Raw genomic sequence first — 23,217 nt, 5'->3', positions numbered from 1 at the left:
CTGACTGACTGCATTATGCCAAAATGTAAAGTGTGGTGAAGGAGGACATTTTGTGTTTGGGGAAGGCCCTTTTCTATTCCAGCATGACTGTCCTCCAGTGCATAAAGCAAGATCCATAAAGACATGGTTGGATGAGTTTGGCTCAACCTCATCAAACACTGTTGAGATTATCTTGAACAGAGATTGCCAGACTTTTTCGTCCAACATCAGTGCCTGCCTCACAAATGCTCTACTGGTAGAATGAGCAAAAAAATAAATAAAAAATCTTGAGTAAAGCCTTCCCAGAAGAATGGAAGTTGTTATAGCTGTAAAAGGGGAATTGACTTAATATTAATGTCTATATATTTAGAATCCAATGTTATGAAAGTCCTGTTGCTTTAATAGTATTGGTGTCCCAATACTTATGCATAGATAGATAGATAGATAGATAGATAGATAGATAGATAGATAGATAGATAGATAGATAGATAGATAGATAGATAGATAGATAGAAGTCTTTCACTTTATAAATACACAATTGTTCCCCACATACAATTTGTATGCAAATAGCAAAGCATCTGTTGAATGTTGAGAAGAGCACATCAGTTAGTCCTTCCACAATTAACATGACAGAGGATGCGAAAATAAATCGGTTAGTTGTGCAGCATCAGTGAGACTTTTAGATTTCAGCAAATGCCTTTAGAACAGCAGGATTTACAGCCGGACTTTGCTGGTATAAAGATAGAAGGGAAACTGCAGAACTAGGTGGAGAAGAAAATCAGAGTGCTGCCATACACTAGATGGCAGTGTAGTGACATGACAAAATCTGTGTGTCAATGTCCTCTGCAGCTCCGTGTGACACTCTTCTTGTTTCAGGTTATCCTACAAGCTCTTTTCAGCGTCATATATATTCACTTACTACTGGCATAATTGTCTGTATGTCTCAGTGGTCTATATGATCATTAAAACATTCAAATGAAATTTGCATTATTGCACCATATGGAAAAATAGTGTGCTGTTGTCGTAATGTGTGTCAATAATAAATCCATAACCCTTGGTTAAAAATCAAGTCTAATATTTGAATGCAATATATTTGACAAAAATAGCTCATTTGAAGACTACTAACTTAGGCTGCTCTTCTGGGAGATTTTATTCAGATTTTACCATTAAAAACATCGTCCTCTTTTGATGAAGCACTGTCCAGCAGGATTTATACCTCTGAACAAGACCAAGTGCTCTCTCTTGTTGGGTTTTTGTAACAAAAGTTTTGTTAAAATTCAAATTCTCTCTCTCTCCCCCTCATCTCAGTGTGAGCTGGCTTATATAGAAGATCCTAAATTCCTCTCTGCTGATGTGGCTGAGGTGAGAGTGTGTGTGTAGGTCAGGTTTTGCCCATATTGCAGGCACCGATTGTCCCCACATGTATAGTAAAACCTGAAATTATATATTGTGGGTAGCAGCCAACAATCCTCTTGAGTAAAATGGCTCAATAAACATACAAATAATGTCTTAATGAAACTTAAAAAATGCAAAAAGGTTTGTGGAAGTTGGACTGGGGAGGGGTTAGGGTATAGAAAATACAAATATATACATATACATGAAATATAAATATAAAAACATATACATGAAATTGTGTGTATAACCCTCTGAATACCTCAGTTTAAATGAGTATATTAGGAACTCTATGTGAATAATAAAATGAGAAATCTGTCATCATTTACTCACCCTCAAACCTGTATGACTTTTATTCTTAAGTTGAACACAAAAGGTGAATGTCTGAAGCATATGCTGAGCCAGTTTTTTCATATAATGAAAGTGAATGGGGACTAATTATCATAAATGTAATCCATACAACATATGCACAATATCCCAAGTAGATTTATGTGAAAAATATCCCAAAATTTAAGTCATTATTCACTAATAATCCTCCTACAAGAGTTATACAATACTAGCATCATGCTACACATTCATGCTCTCATCTTAGTCAGTTCAATCAGTAATATTAAACACACACACACACACACATTCTCCAAAACTCTAAACATACACATTGCATGCTACATTTGACTGAGCAAGGAGAGCACACAACTTGTTATAAAAATCTATAATGTAATGAAAATTACCGTATACATTTGTGGTCTAATAGCACTGGGGTAATAGGACCAGTAATGGATGATGTGTGTGTGTGTGATGGTTGCAGAAAAAATGAGAACAAGACCTGATGCTGAAGAACAACCAGGAAAATATTTCAGGCATATGAAAACAACATTATAATTCACAAGTAATACAAAAAAATGTCTCAGGTTATGCATGTAACCATGGTTCCCTGAGAAGGAGAACGAGACGCTGTGTCCCCTAGAGGGCGCTTTGGGGAATGTCTTCGGCATGACCAGTGTCTGAAGCATGAGTCTAATCATGACAATGAACTTGACATTGGCAGGCGGCAGCCTATGATGTCACGACAGGTGTGCCCGAGAGTATAAAAGGGCACCTGTAAAATACATAATCCTCTTTCTTGTCTGAAAGGAGATGTGCAGGAATTGCTGAAGCATGGCAAAGAGACTACCCATGCCACCATGCTGAAGGGATGAGTGCCTAAATGGCTGAACCAAGTACTTTCCAGCAACGTCATAGACCGAAGCTTCTAAAGAGCGGAGACTACATTCTGATGAGGTCACATTGAAGAAAGCTCATAGAATGTTCAACTGGCCCATGAAGCTCCAGAGAGTGGAGACTTAAATGAATGCCTCTAAAAGAGAGGCAGCCTAGCAACACTCATACTACCTAGCCAATACCAAGCTGAGCTCTAGAGGCGGAGGCCTCAGCATAACGACTTTCTAAATGAAAGGAGGCCTAACTAAACCCCACACTCAGGACGTCTAGTAAGGAGGCCCACAGAGAGCCTACAACTCACAGATGCTGCCCTAGCGGATCCCTTGGCAAGCGGAGGCCTCAAACAAAACAACTCTCTATAGCGAGAGGAGGCCTGACGACGCTCGCAGTAGATGGCCGAGCACTGGAGCAGAGGCCTCAACATGACAGCTCTCTAAACGAGAGGAGACCTAACCACCCCACACTCAGGACGTCTTGTAAGGAGGCTCACAGAGAGCCTGCAACTCACAGATACACTTTGGCTAGCGGAAGCCTCAAACAAAACAACTCTCTATAGCGAGGGTAAGCCTGACAACGCTCACAGTAGATGGCCGAGCTCAGGAGCGGAGGCCTCAACATGACAACTCTCTAAACGAGAGGAGACCTAACTACACCCCACACTCAGGACGTCTTGTAAGGAGGCTCACAGAGAGCCTGCAACTCACAGAGGCTGTCTGGCAAGCGGAAGCCACAATAAAAAAACTCCCTATAGTGAGAGGAGGCTGACAACACCCACAGTGTGTCTCTACCGCTAGAATGCATAACTCAGAGACAATCGCAAAAAATACTTTGTGCCAGGATGTCTCTTATAGACAGACGCCGTCCCAAGCAGAACTCTTAGCAAGCAGAGGCCTCAACTAAACTAATTTTCCATAGCGAGAGGAGGCCTAACGACGCTCGCAGTAAAAGCCACGCTCATCGTGTCAGGAGGCTCACATAGAGACCAGAGCTCACACACGCTTTCCTAGCGGAGCCCTGGCAAGCAGCTGTAATACTTTATTACAGGTAGCATGCTGCTAGCTGGGCTCTCGGAGCAGGCAAAATATATGACGCCATTTACAATGAACCTCTAATGCCGAACCAGATGATAGACAGAAACATGCTGCCAAAAACATCATAGGTCCAGCTTCAGGACCAGATGTAAAGGTTTGTCATAACCTCCACTTAACCTTAGTTAGTGGATTTTGAAGGGGAGTGAGAGGGGGGTTGGGGACAGATGCTAATTAGCCTCCGGGATCCTAGAGCACTTGGAGCGATTACTCTGGATCACTTCCCTGAGATCTTTCCTTCTCCCTCTAGCTTCACGCCTCCTCCATGCTCTGAGCACGAGAAGCGGAGCTAGTTTTCTGGTCTCGCCTCCGGTCCTCAGACTGGGACGAGCCAATCCCCTTCATGGCTTGAGGCTTGGACCTGGACCGGCGCGGGATAAAGGTTTTAAATGCAGCGGAGCGCGCCTTCGCCCAATCACCATCTCAACGGATGTATCGAAAAGCTCGGAAGCTGAAACTGGTGCATCGAGGAGAAAGATCAGTGTGAAGATCTGGAAGAAAGGGAAGACTCGTGCGAGCTGGACGGTTATGTCCCGACAAAAAGCGTTCATCGAGGCGACCATGAGGGGACTCGTGCTTCTTGTGCCTCCACGGCAGATATAATCTTTCTGTAGCGTGAGACATAACAACAGCTCATCATATGCAGGGCAGGCGGGCTGTGAGTGCTCAGAAACATCGTCGACCTCAACAGCCTCTTCCTGCTCATCTTGGCAGCTCCACCTGCAAACCCCACAATTGCAGTCTCCTACTTGCCTCAGCTGCATCAGGTCCTGAACCATGGTGTATATATGGCTGTACCGATTCCCTCAAGAAAAGGGACAGACGAGAGCGAAGCTTTGTCATCGAAAAGCGGTCGCAGTGCCCCTCAGACAGCCCACTCCAGAACTGAACGTGCATGCTCCTCGCCCATGCACATAACACAAATACCATGCGTGTCATCAGGTGTCAAGAAACGCTGACACGGATGAACACACTTCTTAAAGTTAGCTGTGCTAGTGCTTGCCATAGTTGCCATATGATTAGATCACACACTTAGACAAACGGACTCCTTGAAGACAAGAAAGAGGATGATGTGTTCTACAGGTGCCCTTTTATACTATCAGGTCCACCTGTTATGACGTCATAGGCTGCTGCCTGCCAATGTCATGTTAATTGTCGTGATTAGACTCATGCTTCAGACACCGATCATTCCCCAAAGCGCCGTCTAGGGGACGCAGCGTGGAGTTCCCATTCGAAAGGGAACATGCAGCTTTCACTTCACAAGATGTTAATTGATGGACTGGAGTCATATGGATTACTTGTGGATTATTGTGATGGGTTATTAAAATCTAAAACAATAAATAAAGATTTTCATTTCATCCAAGTGGATGCTGCACACTGGTGGTGGTTGAGGAGAGACCCCCTATATGATTGTAAAGCGCTTTGAGTGTACAGCAATACACAAAGCGCTACATAAATACATCAATCATTCATTCATTCATTCATTCATTCATTACTTGAAATAAATGTTAACAGAAATAAAATCCTTCTTTCTTGCTTGCTTGCTTTCTTGCTTTCTTTGCTTGCTTGCTGGCTTGCCAAGGCAATATTTCTATTTTTCATTAAGTTTAAATTGAAGAGATAGCTAAAGGGGACCTATTATGCAAAAATCACTTTTATAAGATGTTTCAACACAGTTGTGTGGCCGCAGTATGTGAAACCATCCAGCCTATAATGGTCAAATTCCACTCACTTGTTTTTTTATAATGTGAAAAAATCATAAACAGTCTCTCAGAACGAGCTGTTTCAGATTCTCCCTCTGTTCATGTCACCGAGGGGAAAAAGTTCCACCCATTTGTGACGCTGCCCTATAAGCATAGACACAGCCCTGAGTGAGAAGCTGCGGTCCGACTCCACCATTACTGATTGCTGTAGCTGCTGGAGATATGTCAGCGCCAGAGTCATTTCAAGTGTTGTGTTTTGGGATGCACTAACGAACATAGGAGTCTCCATAGACTCCCTCCATCTGAGCCGCTGAGGACACTGTGGTTAAGTTTTATTGTCTAAGGAAATGTCCTGGAAAAAATAGGTAAAGTCCCCAATATGTTTAGGGAGTAATACTAAGGCTTTGTGCGCAAACGTCTGCTCCAGACAAAGTAAGTATCTCACGTTTGTTTTCCAAATTGCCCTTCTGAAAGAGCTTCTTGGCACTCTGTAAGGCTAATGATGCTAAAGCTACCATCGTCTCTGTCTGTTTTCACTGGTGCTGCCTTCATGAATGATCGTGAATAGGAATGTGGTGGTTAAAAGTTGCATATGAAAGCAATGTGAGTCGATCGCTTGTCGAGCTCATAATCACGAGAGGGTCTTATAAAGTTTGTGATAGCATGCCATGCACCATGAGAACAGCTATGTTGTTATTTTTATCCCGCCATGCTCCCTGTCTGTGTAATTCACTAACGCAAATTTATTATGCACAGTACAATAAGATGACTGACTTTTAAACAGAGTACGTTTACTCTGATAACGGGTAAAGATAACGGGCTTGTACTAATAGGGGAATGTTTAATTGCAAAGACTAGCACTGCTAATGCAGGAGCTTGAGCTCTTGAAACTCCTCCCTCTTCTCCGGGAGCACCAGCTCATTTGCATTAAAGCAACATACTCAAAATCAGAGCATTTTGGCTCACATACTAAAAGTGGCACCCTAAAAATCATCTGTCAGGTATTTTGAGCTAAAACGTCACATACACACTCTGGGGATATCAGAGACTTATTTTACATCTTGTAAAAAGGAGCATAAAACAAATATATATATATATATATATATATATATATATATATATATATATATATATATATATATATATATATATATATATATATTAGTGCTATCAATCGATTAAAAAAACAACAACAACTAATTAATCACATTTTTTCTGAAATTAATCGCGATTAATCCCACGTAACATTAAAGTTTTTAAATATACTTTTATATTGCAATAATTTCACCTTCAATCTTCAAAGTAATGTAAAAACAACATAAAGAGAGTATATTTAGAATATTTGTTTAATGGCATCTTTTTTATGTCTGAAGGCCAGTATCACTGATACCAATTAATACTGATTTCCCTATATATAAAAAAAATCCCCCTAATATTTTACCATTGACTATAGCCATTCAACATTACATCAAGAGTTTTCAATTTTAACATTTATTAGACTTTAAAAATAACTTCTAATTTAAGTGAATTTAAAATAATCTTCACATAAACCAGACATCCTCAAATCTGGCCCACTCCTGCAGAGTTTAGCTCTAACCCTAATCAAACACACCTGAGCATGCTAATAAGAGTCTTCAAGATCATTAGAAAATCACAGGTAGGTGAGTTTGATCAGGGTTGGAGCTAAACTCTGCAGCAGATTGGCCCTCCAGAGAAAGATTTGAGGAACCCTGTATAATACATGTCATATTTATCTACCCGTGTCCCTCAGCAGAAATATACAAAAATTGAATAAAGTTATCAAACACTAAATTCTAGACTAAATACAGATGAATCCTTAAAACTATAAAAGTTATTGATTTCATCTTTTTTCTTTTGTTCTTGTTGAACAGACATCACAGCAGCTGGTTATTAGGTTATTTTGGCTTCTGTTTCTTTAAGAACTGCCGCTACTGAACATGACGCGGATCTGACACGCATCTCTACCTTTCCAAACCGATTTCAGGTCAGACCCATTCAGTCTTTACTAATGAGCTGAAGAGTTGCATCGAGTGTGTTATATGAGGGAGTCAGTGCTAGGATGCACCAGGACAGTTTTGAAAACCATTTCAGAGACATGTTCTTAATAACTCATATATAACATATATAAGCTTTAATCGCCTGTTTGGTAACTCATGACTTAACTGATCACGATTGATATGAAAGGATACTATGCGCGCGATGGGACCATATATTTGAAGAGCACAAGCTGTGAGCACAGTACAGTTTCCATGCTATATATATATATATATATATATATATATATATATATATATATATATATATATATATATATATATTATACATTAGAAACAGTACTATATATTTAATATATATATATAAAAAATATTAAATATTAATATTAAAATTTAATAAAAGTTCAGAATGTTCAAACACTATAATAGTATATCAGTTCTATGATATAATTAGAAACAGCATCTGAATAAAGCTGTCAACTTTAAAATATTGCATGAAAGTCACTGTTCTGGGCAAAATGTCAAAGAAAGTGTTATTTATTTTATAGAAAGATAGCAAAGATTTCTCAAGTTTGTTGGGTTTGAAGTGATAAAACAACAGATCTACTGTTGAAAATGAGAAAAATTATGACAACGAAAAAAATCACGAGCATATTCATAGCTGAGTCAGGAGATGGAGAAAATACAGGAAAAATTAAGAAGATGAGGATGAACATTATGAATGTAGTTTGTATGTATGCAGCCCATCTAAACACATCTCAGCACATTCAGAGCCATAATTAGTGAGGGATGAGGAGGTGCTCGCTCTGCCTGCAGTCAGCCTGACCTCTGTTACTACAGGAACCCCTGGAGGATGTGACAGCCAAGCTAAGAGGTCACATCCCACGACTCCACTTCCTGCTGCAGCCTCGACTAAAGCTACTCCAATTAGACAGCAAGAATGAGAGACAGAGGCTGGAACATGACAAAAAGAAACATCACCTCTGCAAATAATGATTTTCATACTCAATAGTTTGCCTTGTTTTCCAGTACAAAAATATTTAAATATTCTTCAAATCAAGCCAAATTACATAAGATATTATATATTGTTTTCTGAAAAATGTTTCTTTTTTTTTTTTTTTAATTCTTAAAGGAAGAAAATATATCTACCAACGGGGTTAGAAAAATAATCTTGTTTATTTTCAGCAGATATTTCTCTTCTTGTTTTGAGCAACTCAATTTTAATTTAGAATTATATTTTTCACAAAATATTTTGCTTCTCAAGCAAATATATATTGATTCAAGAAAGTTTAGATATTTGTACTAGACAAAGATGAACATCATAAGAAAACCTTTTTTTTTCTTTTTTGCAGCAACATTTGATTTTAAGGGCAATGTTGTTCTGGTGCTATATTGAGTCACTAGTTGATGGCCAATGTAAAACCAGAGTCCTGAAGCAAACGCAGCTGAGAAGTAATGCTTAACAAGCGCTTCGGCTCCGCTGAGAGACCAGGGGCTGCATGGACACTGCTCTACTGAAATAAAAGTGTTGAGCAGAGATGGAGATGGAGAGGAAGCATCATCCGCTGAACCTATGACAGCAAGAGAAGAGCATTGCTGCAGGCAGCTCAGCCCATCCTCGACTGCAGAATGACAGCAGATGAAATGAGAGAGAGAGAGAGAAGCCAGCCATCACTTGCTTGAGGCGCCTCCATGTTTCACACACACACACACACACACACACACACACACACACACACACACACACACCACACATTATCAACGCTCCTTTCCTCTTATTTCATGCTGGATGAGTGTCTGTGCTTAATCTGAGGATATAGCTCCTATATCCCACACAAATATCATTCATTGTGTTCAGTGCTGATTTTTCCCCAATCTGTCTTCAGACTGAGTGTTAGCAGGAGGTTGTGTCTTTAACTGGTATGCTGCAAAAACTCCCTTTGTCTTCTAGTATAATTGCTAGTAATTTTTTCACACAATGGTGAATATATAATACACGAAACTCTAGATGGTGCAGTCCGATAGGTCAAACTCAAACTGACATAATGACAATCATCACATGGCTCAGCTGATAAGTTTTTTTTGTATCAGCAGCCAATGAGCTCGCTGCTCAGCATTCATTTACTTGGTTAGTTCTTGTTGTAGCAACTGCAGTTTCAGAAATCCTCCAACTTCCCCAGCTCCTACTGTATAGATCTGCTAAAGGGTGATTCATGTAATCTATAAATGGGGGTTATTCATATACGTTATATATGTAGCAGCAGTATTTCTTACATGCTCACAGCAGCATGTTGTGGATGTATTGGCAGGTGCAAGTCTCTGTACTTGCGTAGCAGATCTATTTCACCAGGAGCAAACACATTTACAGTGGGGAAAAACAATATTTGATCCCCTGCTGATTTTGTACGTTTGCCCACTGACAAAGTGATCATTCACTGATCAGTCTATCAAAAAACACATTTCAAAAAAGTTATGAATTGATTTGCATTTTAATGAGTGAAATAAGTATTTGATCCCCTGTCAATCAGCAAGATTTCTGGCTCCCAGGTGTCTTTTATACAGAGGAGCTGAGATTAGGGGCACTCTCTTTAAGGGAGTGTTCCTAATCTCAGTTTGTTACTTGTATAAAAGACACCTGTCCACAGAAGCAATCAATCAGATTCCAAACTCTCCACCATGGCCAAGACCAAAGAGCTGTCCAAGGATGTTAGGGACAAGATTGTAGACCTGCACAAGGCTGAAATGGGCTATAAGACCATCGCCAAGCAGCTTGGTGAGAAGGTGACAACAGTTGGTGCGATTATTCGCAAATGGAAGAAACACAAAATAACTGTCAATCTCCCTCGGGAGAATGGTGAGGAATCAGCCCAGAACTACATGGGAGGATCTTGTCAATGATCTCAAGGCAGCTGGGACCATAGTCACCAAAAAAACAATTGGTAACACACTACGCCATGAAGGACTGAAATCCTGCAGCGCCCGCAAGGTCCCCCTGCTCAAGAAAGCACATGTACAGGCCCGTCTGAAGTTTGCCAATGATTCAGAGGAGAACTGGGTGAAAGTGTTGTGGTCAGATGAGACCAAAATCCAGCTCTTTGGCATCAACTCAACTCGCCGTGTTTGGAGGAGGAGGAATGCTGCTTATGACCCCAAGAACACCATCCCCACCATCAAATATGGCTTTAGGGTTGTTTTTCTGCTAAGGGGATAGGACAACTGCACTAGAGGGCTGCATTGGGATTGGGACCCGCCGGGTCCCGCGGGACCCAACGCAAATCTCGCGGGAGCGGGCGGTTTGAACTTTGCTGCGGGCGGGAATGGGCGGCTAAAAAAAAACACTGCGGGATCGGGAGGTAGCCTAGCGACATGATGTCATTGTCAACAAAATCAAAGTACTTGAAGTCTAAAGAAACGCGTGGTAGCCTAAGCGTTTTAGATGTCCCCGATAGCCCAGGCTATATTCATCTTCCCTACCAGTGCGTCAGAATGCATGCAGGTCAGGGAAAGAAACAAACACGAATCTCTTTAATAATAGCAATACAATACGTTTTTTTTTTCCTGCGGGATGGGAGAAGACACAAAATCAATGCATCTCTATTATCGTGCGGGAATAAATTCTCAGAGTTTTGCGGGTGCGGGCGGGAGTGGACATACATATTGCGGGAGTGGGTGTGAGTGTAACACACACGTTGCGGGAGTGGGCGGTAATGGTCAGAAATTTGGCGGGCGCGGGCGGGAGCGGGTTGAAGAAAACAGTCCCGCGCAGGGCTCTAAACTGCACCGCATCAAAGGGACAATGGACGGGGCCATGTACCGTCAGGGCCAGGGCATTGAAAATGGGTCGTGGATGGGTATTCCAGCATGACAATGACCCAAAACACAAGGCCAAGGCAACAAAAGAGTGGCTCAAGAAGAAGCACATTAAGGTCCTGGTGTGACCTAGCCAGTCTGCAGACCTTAATCCCATAGACAATCTGTGGAAGGAGCTGAAGATTCGAGTTGCCAAATGTCAGATTTTTTATGTTTTTTTAAGGGAGTCTCTTCTGCTCATCAAGGCTGTATTTATTTGGTCAAAAATACTGGAAAGAAACAGTAATATTATGAAATCTTATTGCAATTTCTAATATTGGTTTCCTATTTTAGTATACTTTAAAATATAATTTATTTCTGTGATGCGGGACTGAATTTTCAGCATCATTACTTAGTCTTCAGTGTCACATGATCCTTCAGAAATCATTCTAATATAATTATTTATTATGAGTGTTGAAACTGTTGTGCTGCTTAATATTGTTTTTTGGAACCTGTGATACTTTTGTCTTTGATCCTTTGATGCATACAAAGTTAAAAGAATAGAATTGATTTAAAAAATAAATTGTGTTACAATATACGTGTCACGGTGCACACACGAGGGAGGAACCAGGAACACGCAGATGAGGATATAACTTCAAAGAATATACTTTACTTAACATCAGGACATGGCAGGACAAGGCAAGGCAGTTAAGGACATCACACACCAGGGTTAACGAGTGGACCAGACGAAATCTAACTGAACAGACAGGACTAATATACACAGGTAAATCATAGATAATATAGACATAGACAAACCAAATAAGGAAACATGAGGCGGGAACACATGACACACACGACAGAGGACTGACATAACTCCCCCCTCCCGAAAGGCTCGTCCCGAGCCTTAACAGTTCCATCGGGGAGGGGGGGTGGGCGCTCTGGAGGCCTCTCAGGATAGACACGGACCGGAACACAGGACAGGGACCTCCAGAGCGAAACAGACAGACAGGACCCATGGCAGGGCTGGGAGCTCTAGAGGCCATGGCGGTGCAGGTAGCTCAGGAGGCCCTGGCGGAGCAGGGAGCTCAGGAGGCCATGGCGGAGCAGGGAGCTCAGGAGGCCATGGCGGATGGTCTTCGGGGCTTTGGCCTTGGACCCCTCGGCCCGGCCCCTACAGCCATATCCCTCTTACCCCCCCCCAAAATTTCCCTGGGGAAGTTAGGGGGTAATCAGGGGCCCTCCGGGGCTAGACAAACAAAACAAGACAGGAAACCCTCCAGGGTCAGACAAACAGGACAGGACATGACATCCCACAGGAACCAGAAGCCCTCCTGGGCTGGCTAGGAAGCTGAGGCTTCCTCTGGGCATGACGAGGAATCAGGGGCCCTCACAGGGTCCCTCAGCAACCTCCTCCACTTCTGCGACAGGGGGGGCAAGCGGCCCCAGACGAGTCTCCATGGACAAGACAAGACATGACATGGTAAGTTTAAAATGTTCCTGTGGGCACAACGAGACATACACACGGCACTCCTGGCCGTGATGTGTGGACTTGATCCATGGGGATAGGGTTAGAGGCGGCGGCCGGCAGGCTTGAGTCAGCGGCAATCCGGTGGGCTTGAGTCAGCGGCAATCCGGTGGGCTTGAGTCAGAGGCGGACCGGCGGGCATCTCCCACGAACGGCGGGCTTGGGTGAGCTGCGGGCGGCAGCGTGAACTCCCGCGAACGGCGGCGTGACTTGGGGGAGCCGCCGACGGTGGGTTGGCTTTCCCCATGGACGGCGGACTTGGGTGAGCCGCGAACGGCGGCGTGACTTGGGGAAGCCGCCGACGGTGGGTTGGCTTTCCCCACGGACGGCAGCGTTGATCTCCCGCGAACGGCGGGCTGGAGTGAGCGGCAGGCTTGGGATAGCCGCGGGCAGCGGCGGATATCTGTTGTACTGCAACCCTCCACTGTCCTATCACGGGAAACTGTCATCAAGCGTCAGAGGTTGACATCCAGTGTGGAGAATCCACCGCTGGTGTCAGCACACACTGCTAGTATCCCCAAACCAGCTCACTTTAACCCTCCTGTTCCTGCACTAATCCCCCTGTCTGAAGTGCTTCCCATGATGGGGCTCGCTTTATGTTGCGTATGGGCTGTGTACACCACCACAGAACTGCCCCAGGCGATGGCACCCGCTGCAGCGGCGGTGCACGCTTCAGCTCCTTATATGGTGGTGGCGCCCAGCAATGTACTCTCAGGCTGTCGTGTCGCGGTCAAAGAGACTGTTACTACTGTAGAACCTCCAGAGGGGGCGGCAACCGCTGCATATATATATATACACACACTCGCTGGCCACTTTATTAGGTACACCTGTTCAATTTCTTGGTAACATAAATTGCTAATCAGCCAATCACGTGGCAGCAACTCAATGCAGCTGTGTGGACGAAAATGCCTTGTTGATGTCAGACGTCAGAGAAGAATGGGCAGACTGGTTAGAGATGATAGAAAGGCAACAGTAACTCAAATAACCACTCGTTTCAACAAGGTATGCAGAATACCATCTCTGAATGCAAAACACGTTGAACCCTGACGTAGATGGGCTACAGCAGCAGAAGACCACACCGGGTGCCACTCCTGTCAGCTAAGAACAGGAAACGGAGGCTACAATTCGCACAGGCTCACCAAAATTGGACAATAGAAGATTGGAAAAACGTTGCCTGGTCTGATGAGTCTCGATTTCTGCTGCGGCATTCAGATGGTAGGGTCAGAATTTGGCGTAAAGAACATGAAAGCATGGATCCATCCTGCCTTGTCTCAACGGTTCAGGCTGGTGGTGGTGGTGTAATGGTATGGGGGATATTTTATATACCGTAGGACCAATTGAGCATCGTTTTAACGCCACAGCTTACCTGAGTATTGTTGCTGACTATGTCCATCCCATTATGACTACAGTGTACCCATCTTCTGATGGCTACTTCCAGCAGGATAATGAACCATGTCACAAAGCTCAAATCATCTCAGACTGGTTTCTTGAACATGACAATGAGTTCACTTTACTCAAATGGCCTCCACAGTCACCAGATCTCAATCCAATAGAGCAGCTTTGGGATGTGGTGGAACGGGAGATTCGCATCATGGATGAGCAGCTGACAAATCTGCAGCAACTGCGTGATGCTATCATGTCAATATGGACCACAATCTCTGAGGAATGTTTCAAACACCTTGTTGAAACTATGCCATGAAGAATTAAGGCAGTTCTGAAGGCAAAAGGGGGTCCAACCCAGTACTAGCAAGGTGTACCTAATGAAGTGGCCGGTGCGTGTATATATATATATATATATATATATATATATTATTAAATAACAGTAATAGTAATAGTTGCTATTTATTACTATTAAGAAAATAGACTTATGATCCCACAGACACATCCTGAAAACAGTATATAATTTTGTGCCAGTGAGTGTCCAACTACACCACCACAGCATCGACCACCAGCATCCTAGCAACCACCTATTGCCTATCCACCCAAAAACCATACAGAAACACTGCGGTAACCATCCAAAACTTCAGAGCATCTTTATCATGAGTTTTGCATGGCAAAGCACATCTTAATCTTACTTCAGAAACATAGTCCAATGAGGATGAGAACCTCATGCAAATATGACGTTATAAATGGAAAAACTGCACAAACCGAGTCAAATCCTAATGCATGTCTGGCATTTACATTATCGATTGATTAGAACAAGCTTTCTGATACCATTATAGACTTGTGCATGTGCTTATTTTTTTATGTTATTAAACATTGGATTTATTTCAGTGTGATCTTATCATGGGCTTAATGCCTTAGTCACCTTCTGCAGATTAACTGCCTGGATGATGCTTTTGTAGGCCAGATTATATTATATTATATTGTATTGTATTGTATTGTATTATATTATATTATAGGGATGCACGATATTGGATTTTTGTTGATATCCGATATGCTGATATTTTTCAACTCAATTTGGCCGATACCAATATATTTCCTTTTGTTTGGAAACAACACCAAGTCTCTCCTGTGTGGAAATTATAAGCAAATTATTTTTAATTTTGGTTAGTTTTTAACAATAACTTATTTGTTAGAATTAAATAAACAATAACGAAGTTCTTTTATAATGACAGTACATTGAAACTTTGAAAATAACTATAAATAAACTATATATAAATCGCTACATTTTTATTCAGAATGATGCAGTAGTAACCTTAATATTTTATTTCAGGGTTTAACATTTGTAGATGGTTTAAAGCAAAAGAGTTGTAAAAATTCTGAAAATCTTTTAGAGCTAAATATAACATATTAAACGTTAATGAATAAATCAGTATATATAAAATTATTTAAATTATAAGTGTCATGTTTGTGTTTTTTTTTTTTTTAATTGATGTAAGTTATAGCTTCTGACCTTTAAACTAAACTTAAATGAAACTTTGCTTCAAGAATGAGCCACACTGCTGACGATATCTAATCGCTATTACACCCTGAGCACATGTGAGTTAATGTAGGCTACTCCTCTTAACGGCAAGACATATAGGCATAATTTTTCATATCAGGCTGATGCCGACATTTACATTTAAAGTGCCCCTATTATGGATTTTTGAAAATTACCTTTCATGCAGTGTGTAACACAGCTCTAAGTGAATGAAAACATTCTGCAAAGTTTTAAATCTGAAGGTGCACCATGTTTAAAAGTATTGTCTCTCAAAAGAAAGAGTTGCATACTGCCCACCCACTTGTTGGTTTTTGTTGGTCTGAATGAAAATGCAAATTCATTCTTTGCCACTAGGTGCCGCCTTTGGAGCAGTAAAAATATTGGTTTCCCCGGTAATGCTGTACACAAAACAGCACTGTGCTCACAAACACAGCTTTATCAGGCTTTACAGGCATGATGAAATGAAAATGAGACCAATCGGACCAATCACCACAGATTAGCGTCAAGCAAAGGAGGGGTTTGGGAAAATAAAAAGTAAGGTAAAAATAAATGCATATTATAAGACAATAAAAGTGTTTTTTGACCTTGAATGCATGTAAACCTGTTGTTGGGGACTCCCAAAACCAAAATATGAACCTTTCATTACCCATAATAGGGGCACTTTAAAGCCATTATCGGCCGATTCCCATATCTGTCCGATTATATTGTGCATCCCTATTATATTGTATTATATTATATATTTCTTATGTTTCTGTTATCTTGACATTAAATTGTTATTTCAGTGTTGACATCACAGAGATGAGCTCTACTAAATGCTTGGTCTCCAGATTAGTTATATATTGTGAAATAATAATGTGTAATAAGGTAATGTATAATGATAAAGTAAAATTGTCTGAACAAGTATAAAAGGGGCTTGATATTGTGACTCGTGTGGCCATGTGTCTACCTGTGTGCAGATCTCCAGGGGTTTCCCGCTCAGGCTCTGGGGCATCTCTCTGCAGCGGGTGGAGAGGTTGAGTATGGCGGTAGCAGCCATGTGCGCTGCCTCCATGTCGTGTGTGTAGTCGAAGCTGCTCTTGCTGCAGGTGCTGCTGGCACTGCTCTCTCCTCCTCTCCCTCCTCCTCCTCCTCCACAGCTCAGGCTGCTGCTGGTGGTGCTGCTTGCCGAACTGGAGCTCTTGCAGTAGTGCTTCACTGACGGGACACACAGAACAGTGGCTTTAACATAAGCCCTATATGTGCAGACGTATGGGACAGCTCATAAAATACACTTTATTTTGAGTGTATTTTATTATTTGTTGTTTTGTTGTTTTAGTATTTAATTTCACAATTATTTGAAATTAAAACCAATGTTCTGTGCAATCCATAAAACACAAGATATGACACACACACACACAAACACACACATATATATATATATATAATTCCAAAATGCACAGTAAAAATGTAGGAAATGATTCAAAATAATCACAGTCCATTTTTCAGCCTTGTATAAGAAATGGCATGACCCATCTAAGTACATGTTGTTAATTAATACAGAGTACATTTGAGTAATTACAATGTAACAAGGACATCTAAAATAAAGCTATGCATGTGCTTACTATAGTAGCTACAATATATAGGTAATAACTAGGTACTAACTCAAAGCCTAACAGTAACCCATGTACATGAAAAATTGCATAGGATTTACTTTGAAATTGCTGGTAAATTTCACAAATAATTGGCAAGTTACACACTGAATTAAGCATGAAATTTGGAAGTAGAAAGACTGAAACCGTATTTTCTTGTAAAATGCACTCCAATAATCTTTGTTTTATCGTTTATGTTTTTACAGTGTAGTTAGCTTACATTATGTACTCAGTACTTTCTGGGGCAAGTAAGTACACTGTAAGTGAACATACTGTAAAATAAAGTGCATGGAAACTAAGTTTGTTAGATCGTGTGCTGTAGTCAAATTCATTTGAAGAAAGGCTTGTTTATTATGATGATTTTGATTATTATGAGGAGATTTGAAATGATGGGGTGTTGAGGGGGGTGTCGGGATGTAGGTGAGAGACGGAGAGACACTCTATGCAATTTGACAAAAGACACAATGAGCCACAACCACCAGCTGGGCATCAAAGTGACATCTCCCACCGGGCGTCCTGCTGCCATTGCTCGCTATCTCTCTCTTCTGCCTTCCTTTTACTCTATCTTCTCCCCCCAGTCTGGTCATTAAAGCATGGCCGGGGATCTCAAATCTTACACACAGAATTGCAATTAGCAGCAGTTCTAAATCCAGACTGAGATTTGCCTAAACCACCTCATTGATTATGCATCTGCCTCCAGATCATTTCCATACATTTCCATACCTCAGAAATACAGTGAAGAAAGATCTCAGAGGCTTTTCTAACAGGGTTTAGTTCCTCACCAAGCATTACAGTTTTCTCAGACCTTAATATATATTCAGGAGTCATAGTGATAACACTGATCATACATCGGCTACAAAAAAGTATTTGGATGCTTAAGACTTACTCTTTGCTTTATTGGACAAAATAATATCAGACCAAGTGACATTTATTTGAAATAGTTTGAAATGATAAAACAATAGATTCAGGAAAAGACAACATGCACTGTAGTTTTTAAATTTATAATCCAGGTTATGAGCTACAGCTGTGTGAAGTTATAGAGAACTGACTTCCTACTTTCACTAATAATAATAAAATTACCAAAAACTGAAACAATTAAAAGCATTTTTGTTACTTCAAAAATTTAGCATGACATATTAAAATAACTAAAACTATAACTAGTAATAATAATAATAATAACAATGGGCATAAAAACAACAATAAAAATGACAAAACACAACTATTAAATATTCTGCAAAAATTTTAATAAAAAAATGTAAACAATAGTATCTCAATGATACTAAAATAAAATAAACTGCTACACACTTGGCTTTTAACATCTGGTGCACAAATAAAATTATATTCGGTGGATTTGGTTGATCGTCTTTTTTTTTACCATGGTTTATAATTTTATATGTTATAGTTTTGGTATATGTAATCCAGAAAAAATCAATTAATCAGCTCAATAATCTTCTTTAACTCTGTAAAATCTTTTACAGATTTGAGCCTTAATCAGATATGTGAGAATAACGTTTTATTAAACTGAAATCTGTAACACATGTTGTGTGTCACGGTTGCCCACTGTGACGAAACGAAGAACAAGGCGACGTGGGCTGAACTCAAAGTAAACAGTCTTTAATGATCCAAAAACGGGGTAACACAAGGCAGGTAGAGACAAACAGGAAACACAACATCGATGTATAATACCGGACGCTGGACAGTGGAAAACACAAGGCTAAAGTAACAGAACCTAAACAAGGTAATTAATCAAACACAGGTGGAACTGAATTAACTAAATGGGGACAGGAGCAGAACCAAATATGGGTATACACGAGGGAAAACTAGGTCATGGGGAGCACATAGACAGAAAACACACAGACAGTCCAATGAGTGTGACATTATGCCTATAAATGTTCATGTTGTTAGAATAAATTATGGTGTTATAAGATCTTTGCAATTTTCCTTGACAGGCCATTCGCCCCTGTCACCACACAACATATATGTCCTTACTTCCTGCTGTTTAATTAAAAAAAAAAAATAAAGTGTCACTGTGCAGCTGTTCCTTGGGGAGTTCTGTTGGTCAAAAGTCATTACAAAAATGATTCAAGCAAAGTAAAGTTAATTCTGAGAAAAGCTCCTGTAGACGTTGAGAGAACATTTACATTGGTATTTTGCCATCATCTAATGCAATGACATTCAGACATTTTAAAGAGTAACTTACGTGTCCAGATCATATTAGAATGATATCCCCAAACTTTTGAACAGTGGTGTACATTGATATCACAGCGCAGACGCGTGAATGCTGAGGTCTTACCATCATCAGTTTTGGGCAGTGCGTCCCGACTGTGGACTTTGGGTGCAGCAGTGTGCCGTTTGCTGTAGATGTTGGTGTTGTCATAGCTGTTGTAGTCAAAGCTGTTTTTGGAGTATTTCTCTAACTCTTTGGCCAGGTTGGATCGTGGGGTTGAAGTGGGCACGTTGTTTTTATAGCCGTACTGTGGGATCTCCAGCTGTTTGACGAAGCACATGGGCCTGGAACAGATACAACCAGCGGTTTATGGTGTATCATATGAATGTGTGCATACTATCCATTTCGTGAACTTTGCACATAAAATTCAACACAAATTGTTGCCTATTTTTAAGAGACTCAGTTTCCAGCTAAGAAGCAAATTCACAGCTTGATCTGGTGTGTCAGTGTAGGCAATGAGGAGCGGTTACCTGAGCACACGATCTGAAGCCTGGTTGGATTTGCCTCCATCACATGGCTGATGTTTCTCATGGGCTTTGGCCAGTTTCTCTGCAGCCGCTATTGGACAGCCTGACAGGCTGGATGAACAGGACGAAATGTCAGAAACATGTCTTTAAAAGACATGATTATATGTGACAAGTCAGGGACATATCAAATATAGATTCATCTTCATTTCTGTGCATTTTAGACTCATCACTGATATGCATCTCTTATAATCTGCTTTATACAGTATGAAGTCAGAATTAGAATACTGATGGTCAAAACTGTGATCTGTAAAAAATAAATAAATAAATAAAAAGACTTATGTTGATTCTTGTGTACTATGCATTAAATAATTCATAAAGATTATAAAAGGGAAAAAAATGAAGCTTTCGCTGAAGAAACTCTTCTGCTTCTCAGATCTGCCTCCTGAGAAAAAGGCAATAGAAAACACTTTCCATATTGTTTCAACCATATAATATTTTGGTTGAAATTCGCCTGTGATTTTCCAAACTTGGTTGGGCACTTCAGCAAATCTATGCAAGAAAATAAGACCTAGACTACATGAAATGAAGGTTAGGTTTGGTATTGTGTTCGGTCACAATTGTAAAATCTGGTACCAGTTACATAAACATCTTAAAAGCTAGTCTGACCAACTAGCAGTTATTATTTTTCAGATTCAAATAAGACAAATCTACATTTTTTTGCAACTGGCATAAAGAAAACAACTAGATTACTAACATGTAAGACACTGGGTCCTGATGTAAAACCAGATACAAATGTCTGCTTTCATAAGCTAAAGATTTCATTTTTAAATGTTCCATTTGAGTTTAAAAATAAACTTTATTTCATAAATATATATAATTTACTGTATGTCAATATTGATTGACTAATTTGTGCCAATTTTTTTTGTCTCCATAGAAATGTATAGAATAAAAACAAAGTTCATACATTACTAACTTCCTTAATTCTTACAAGCTACAATGCAAATAATGATTTATTATAAATTATTTTATTTATTTATGTTTTACTTAGTATTTTGGGTAACAGTTTAGTATAGGGACCAATTCTCAATATTAACTAATAGCTTAATAGCATACCTATTATTAACATATTTGCTGTTTATTAGTACTTATAAAGCACATATTTTATTTTTTCTGAAAAAGTATAAAAATTAAGCTTGATCAAGTTTAATTTAAAGTTTTGCATTTATACTTAGAAGAAAAATATGTCAATGGGGTATGAACAATAAACTGAATTCAAAGACAAAACAGTTCTGTATAAGACAAAACAATACTGAATAAGAAATAATTTTATTTTTTTTCCCCCAGTGAACAAAAAGTTAACCTGAGAGTAATACAAGGTTCCTCTAGGTGGTGTGTGTGTGTGGTTCAGGGGTCTGTGGCGGCCGTCTGGAGCGGGCCGTCTCCCCTGGTGAGGTGTCAGTGAGGTGCTAATGGCTGACGCTCCACACAGCAGCTGCTGAGAGCATTACTGCAGCACCCTCTCCAAAATATCTGAATCAACCATTTCATCAGCCCACTACAAACACAAAGCCTTCCACAGAAGAACATGCTGCTTTAAAAGCTGCTAGAGCCAATGTGCATTTGTAGTACCCCATAGTTTTTATCGTTGTCAATCTGTTCATAAAATTAACGTAGTCCTGCATTGATGTCAGACATCACTAGCAATATTAAACAAAGTTGAAAAAAAAGTTTATTTCCAAACTGGTTTCCCAAACACACATCCAGGTCTGGCACGTTTTGAGAAGAACCGGTATTCCCGCACAGTGCTGAGTATAGTTATATATATCAGTTATATATATATATATGTAACTGATCATACTGAATCAACACTGAACTGACTCGAGCTGAATAACAACATGGTAGAGTTAGTAGAGCTGCTTATTGCTGAATCAAACATGTTTCATAATGAATGAACTTTACACAGTCATTCAACTGAACTGAACCAACTGAACTGACTGGAGCTGAAAAATGACACTTATTATCTTAATAGTAGATTTTGGATTTGCGTAAGTTTTGCAATTTGGTTGCACATTGGTTCTGCTACATTCTTGTTTAACACTGTAAAGCAGCTTTGAGACAATGTTTATTATATTAAGTGCTATAAAAATTAAGGTGACTTGAGTGACTAGACTTAATCTGTAAACGTAACATAAACATGTTAACATACCGTAAACATATTCCCAAAATCAAGTACTTTTAGTAAGATTATATTGCATTTTAAAATGATCAGATCATCAGTAACTTTTTTATTGATTACATATACAGTAAATTATTCATAATTTTTAGATGATCCCTAAATCAAATAATAATAATAATATATTTTATTTATTTTATTTATCTTTACATCACTATGCAGGTAAACAAACAAAATAAATTATAACTTATTTTTAATTTTATATTTTTATGATTGTATCAGTTTATCATCCACTCATGAAGCACCTGCAGCTCTTTCATAAACCCCAGTTTGGGAAACCCTGATGTAATGTGGTGTTTAATGCACTTCCTGTTGTTGATAACAAAGAATGGAATATATTTTCTTTCTCTTGTGTATGTAAATGTAAATGTATTTTTATATTAATGTGATACAAAACAATGCTATACAAATCAATGTAATAAACAAGTTGCTTTAAAAAAGTACAAATGTAATCAAAATAGTCTGATTGGATTACTTAAAACATGCAATCTAATAGATTACATTACTAACTACAATTTCCATCGTGTAATTTGTAATCAGAAGTAATACCCAGCACTGGTAACACCTTTGGTGGAGACTGAAGTTAAGGTTAGGGTTTAAATAAATTATTTACACAATTTAGACAGTCAAGCTTACTTATAGCCTCTGCACATTTAAGTAGTAGTAAAGTATTTTAACATAAAAATAAATAAATAAAATTCACATTTAATATTTAAGAACCTTAACTATAAATCTGGATGCATTAAATCAGAAACGAATGCTTTGTACCAGCAGAAACCAAAGATAAACCTTATTAATTTGCTGAGGGAAAGTGAACAAGTAGTCAGCACTGTGATTTTGACATAGTACATAAAGATGCTAAGAATGAACACAGAAGCGTTTCTCTCATCCACACAGAGAGGAACTCACCTCCTGTGGGAGTTCCTGTTGCTGTTGACGTGACCCCGGCCCGTGCAACCAGGCGTAGGGCACTTAAGAACATTTTCATACATTGCAAGAACTTGACAGCGGGCAAGAGAAATAGGGT

General features: G+C 39.8%; 1 protein-coding gene across 1 annotated transcript in view; it reads right to left on the bottom strand.

The window, feature by feature from the left end:
* LOC306886489 (myelin transcription factor 1-like protein) overlaps positions 1-23,217 on the bottom strand; it is a 116,961-nt gene that overhangs the window by 22,357 nt on the left and 71,387 nt on the right. The window contains exons 8-11 of the mRNA XM_079443627.1: positions 23,100-23,190; positions 19,961-20,068; positions 19,557-19,774; positions 16,582-16,829 (exon numbers count right to left, since the gene is read on the bottom strand). Coding sequence (XP_079299753.1) covers positions 16,582-16,829; positions 19,557-19,774; positions 19,961-20,068; positions 23,100-23,190 — 665 coding nt within the window. The remainder of the gene's footprint in view (positions 1-16,581; positions 16,830-19,556; positions 19,775-19,960; positions 20,069-23,099; positions 23,191-23,217) is intronic.

Source organism: Barbus barbus (genome assembly GCF_936440315.1).
Source record: "Barbus barbus genome assembly, chromosome: 20".
Classification (NCBI taxonomy): Eukaryota; Metazoa; Chordata; class Actinopteri; order Cypriniformes; family Cyprinidae; genus Barbus; species Barbus barbus.
The sequence above is the reverse complement of the archived record's forward strand: the minus strand, read 5'-3'. Positions and strand labels throughout refer to the sequence as shown.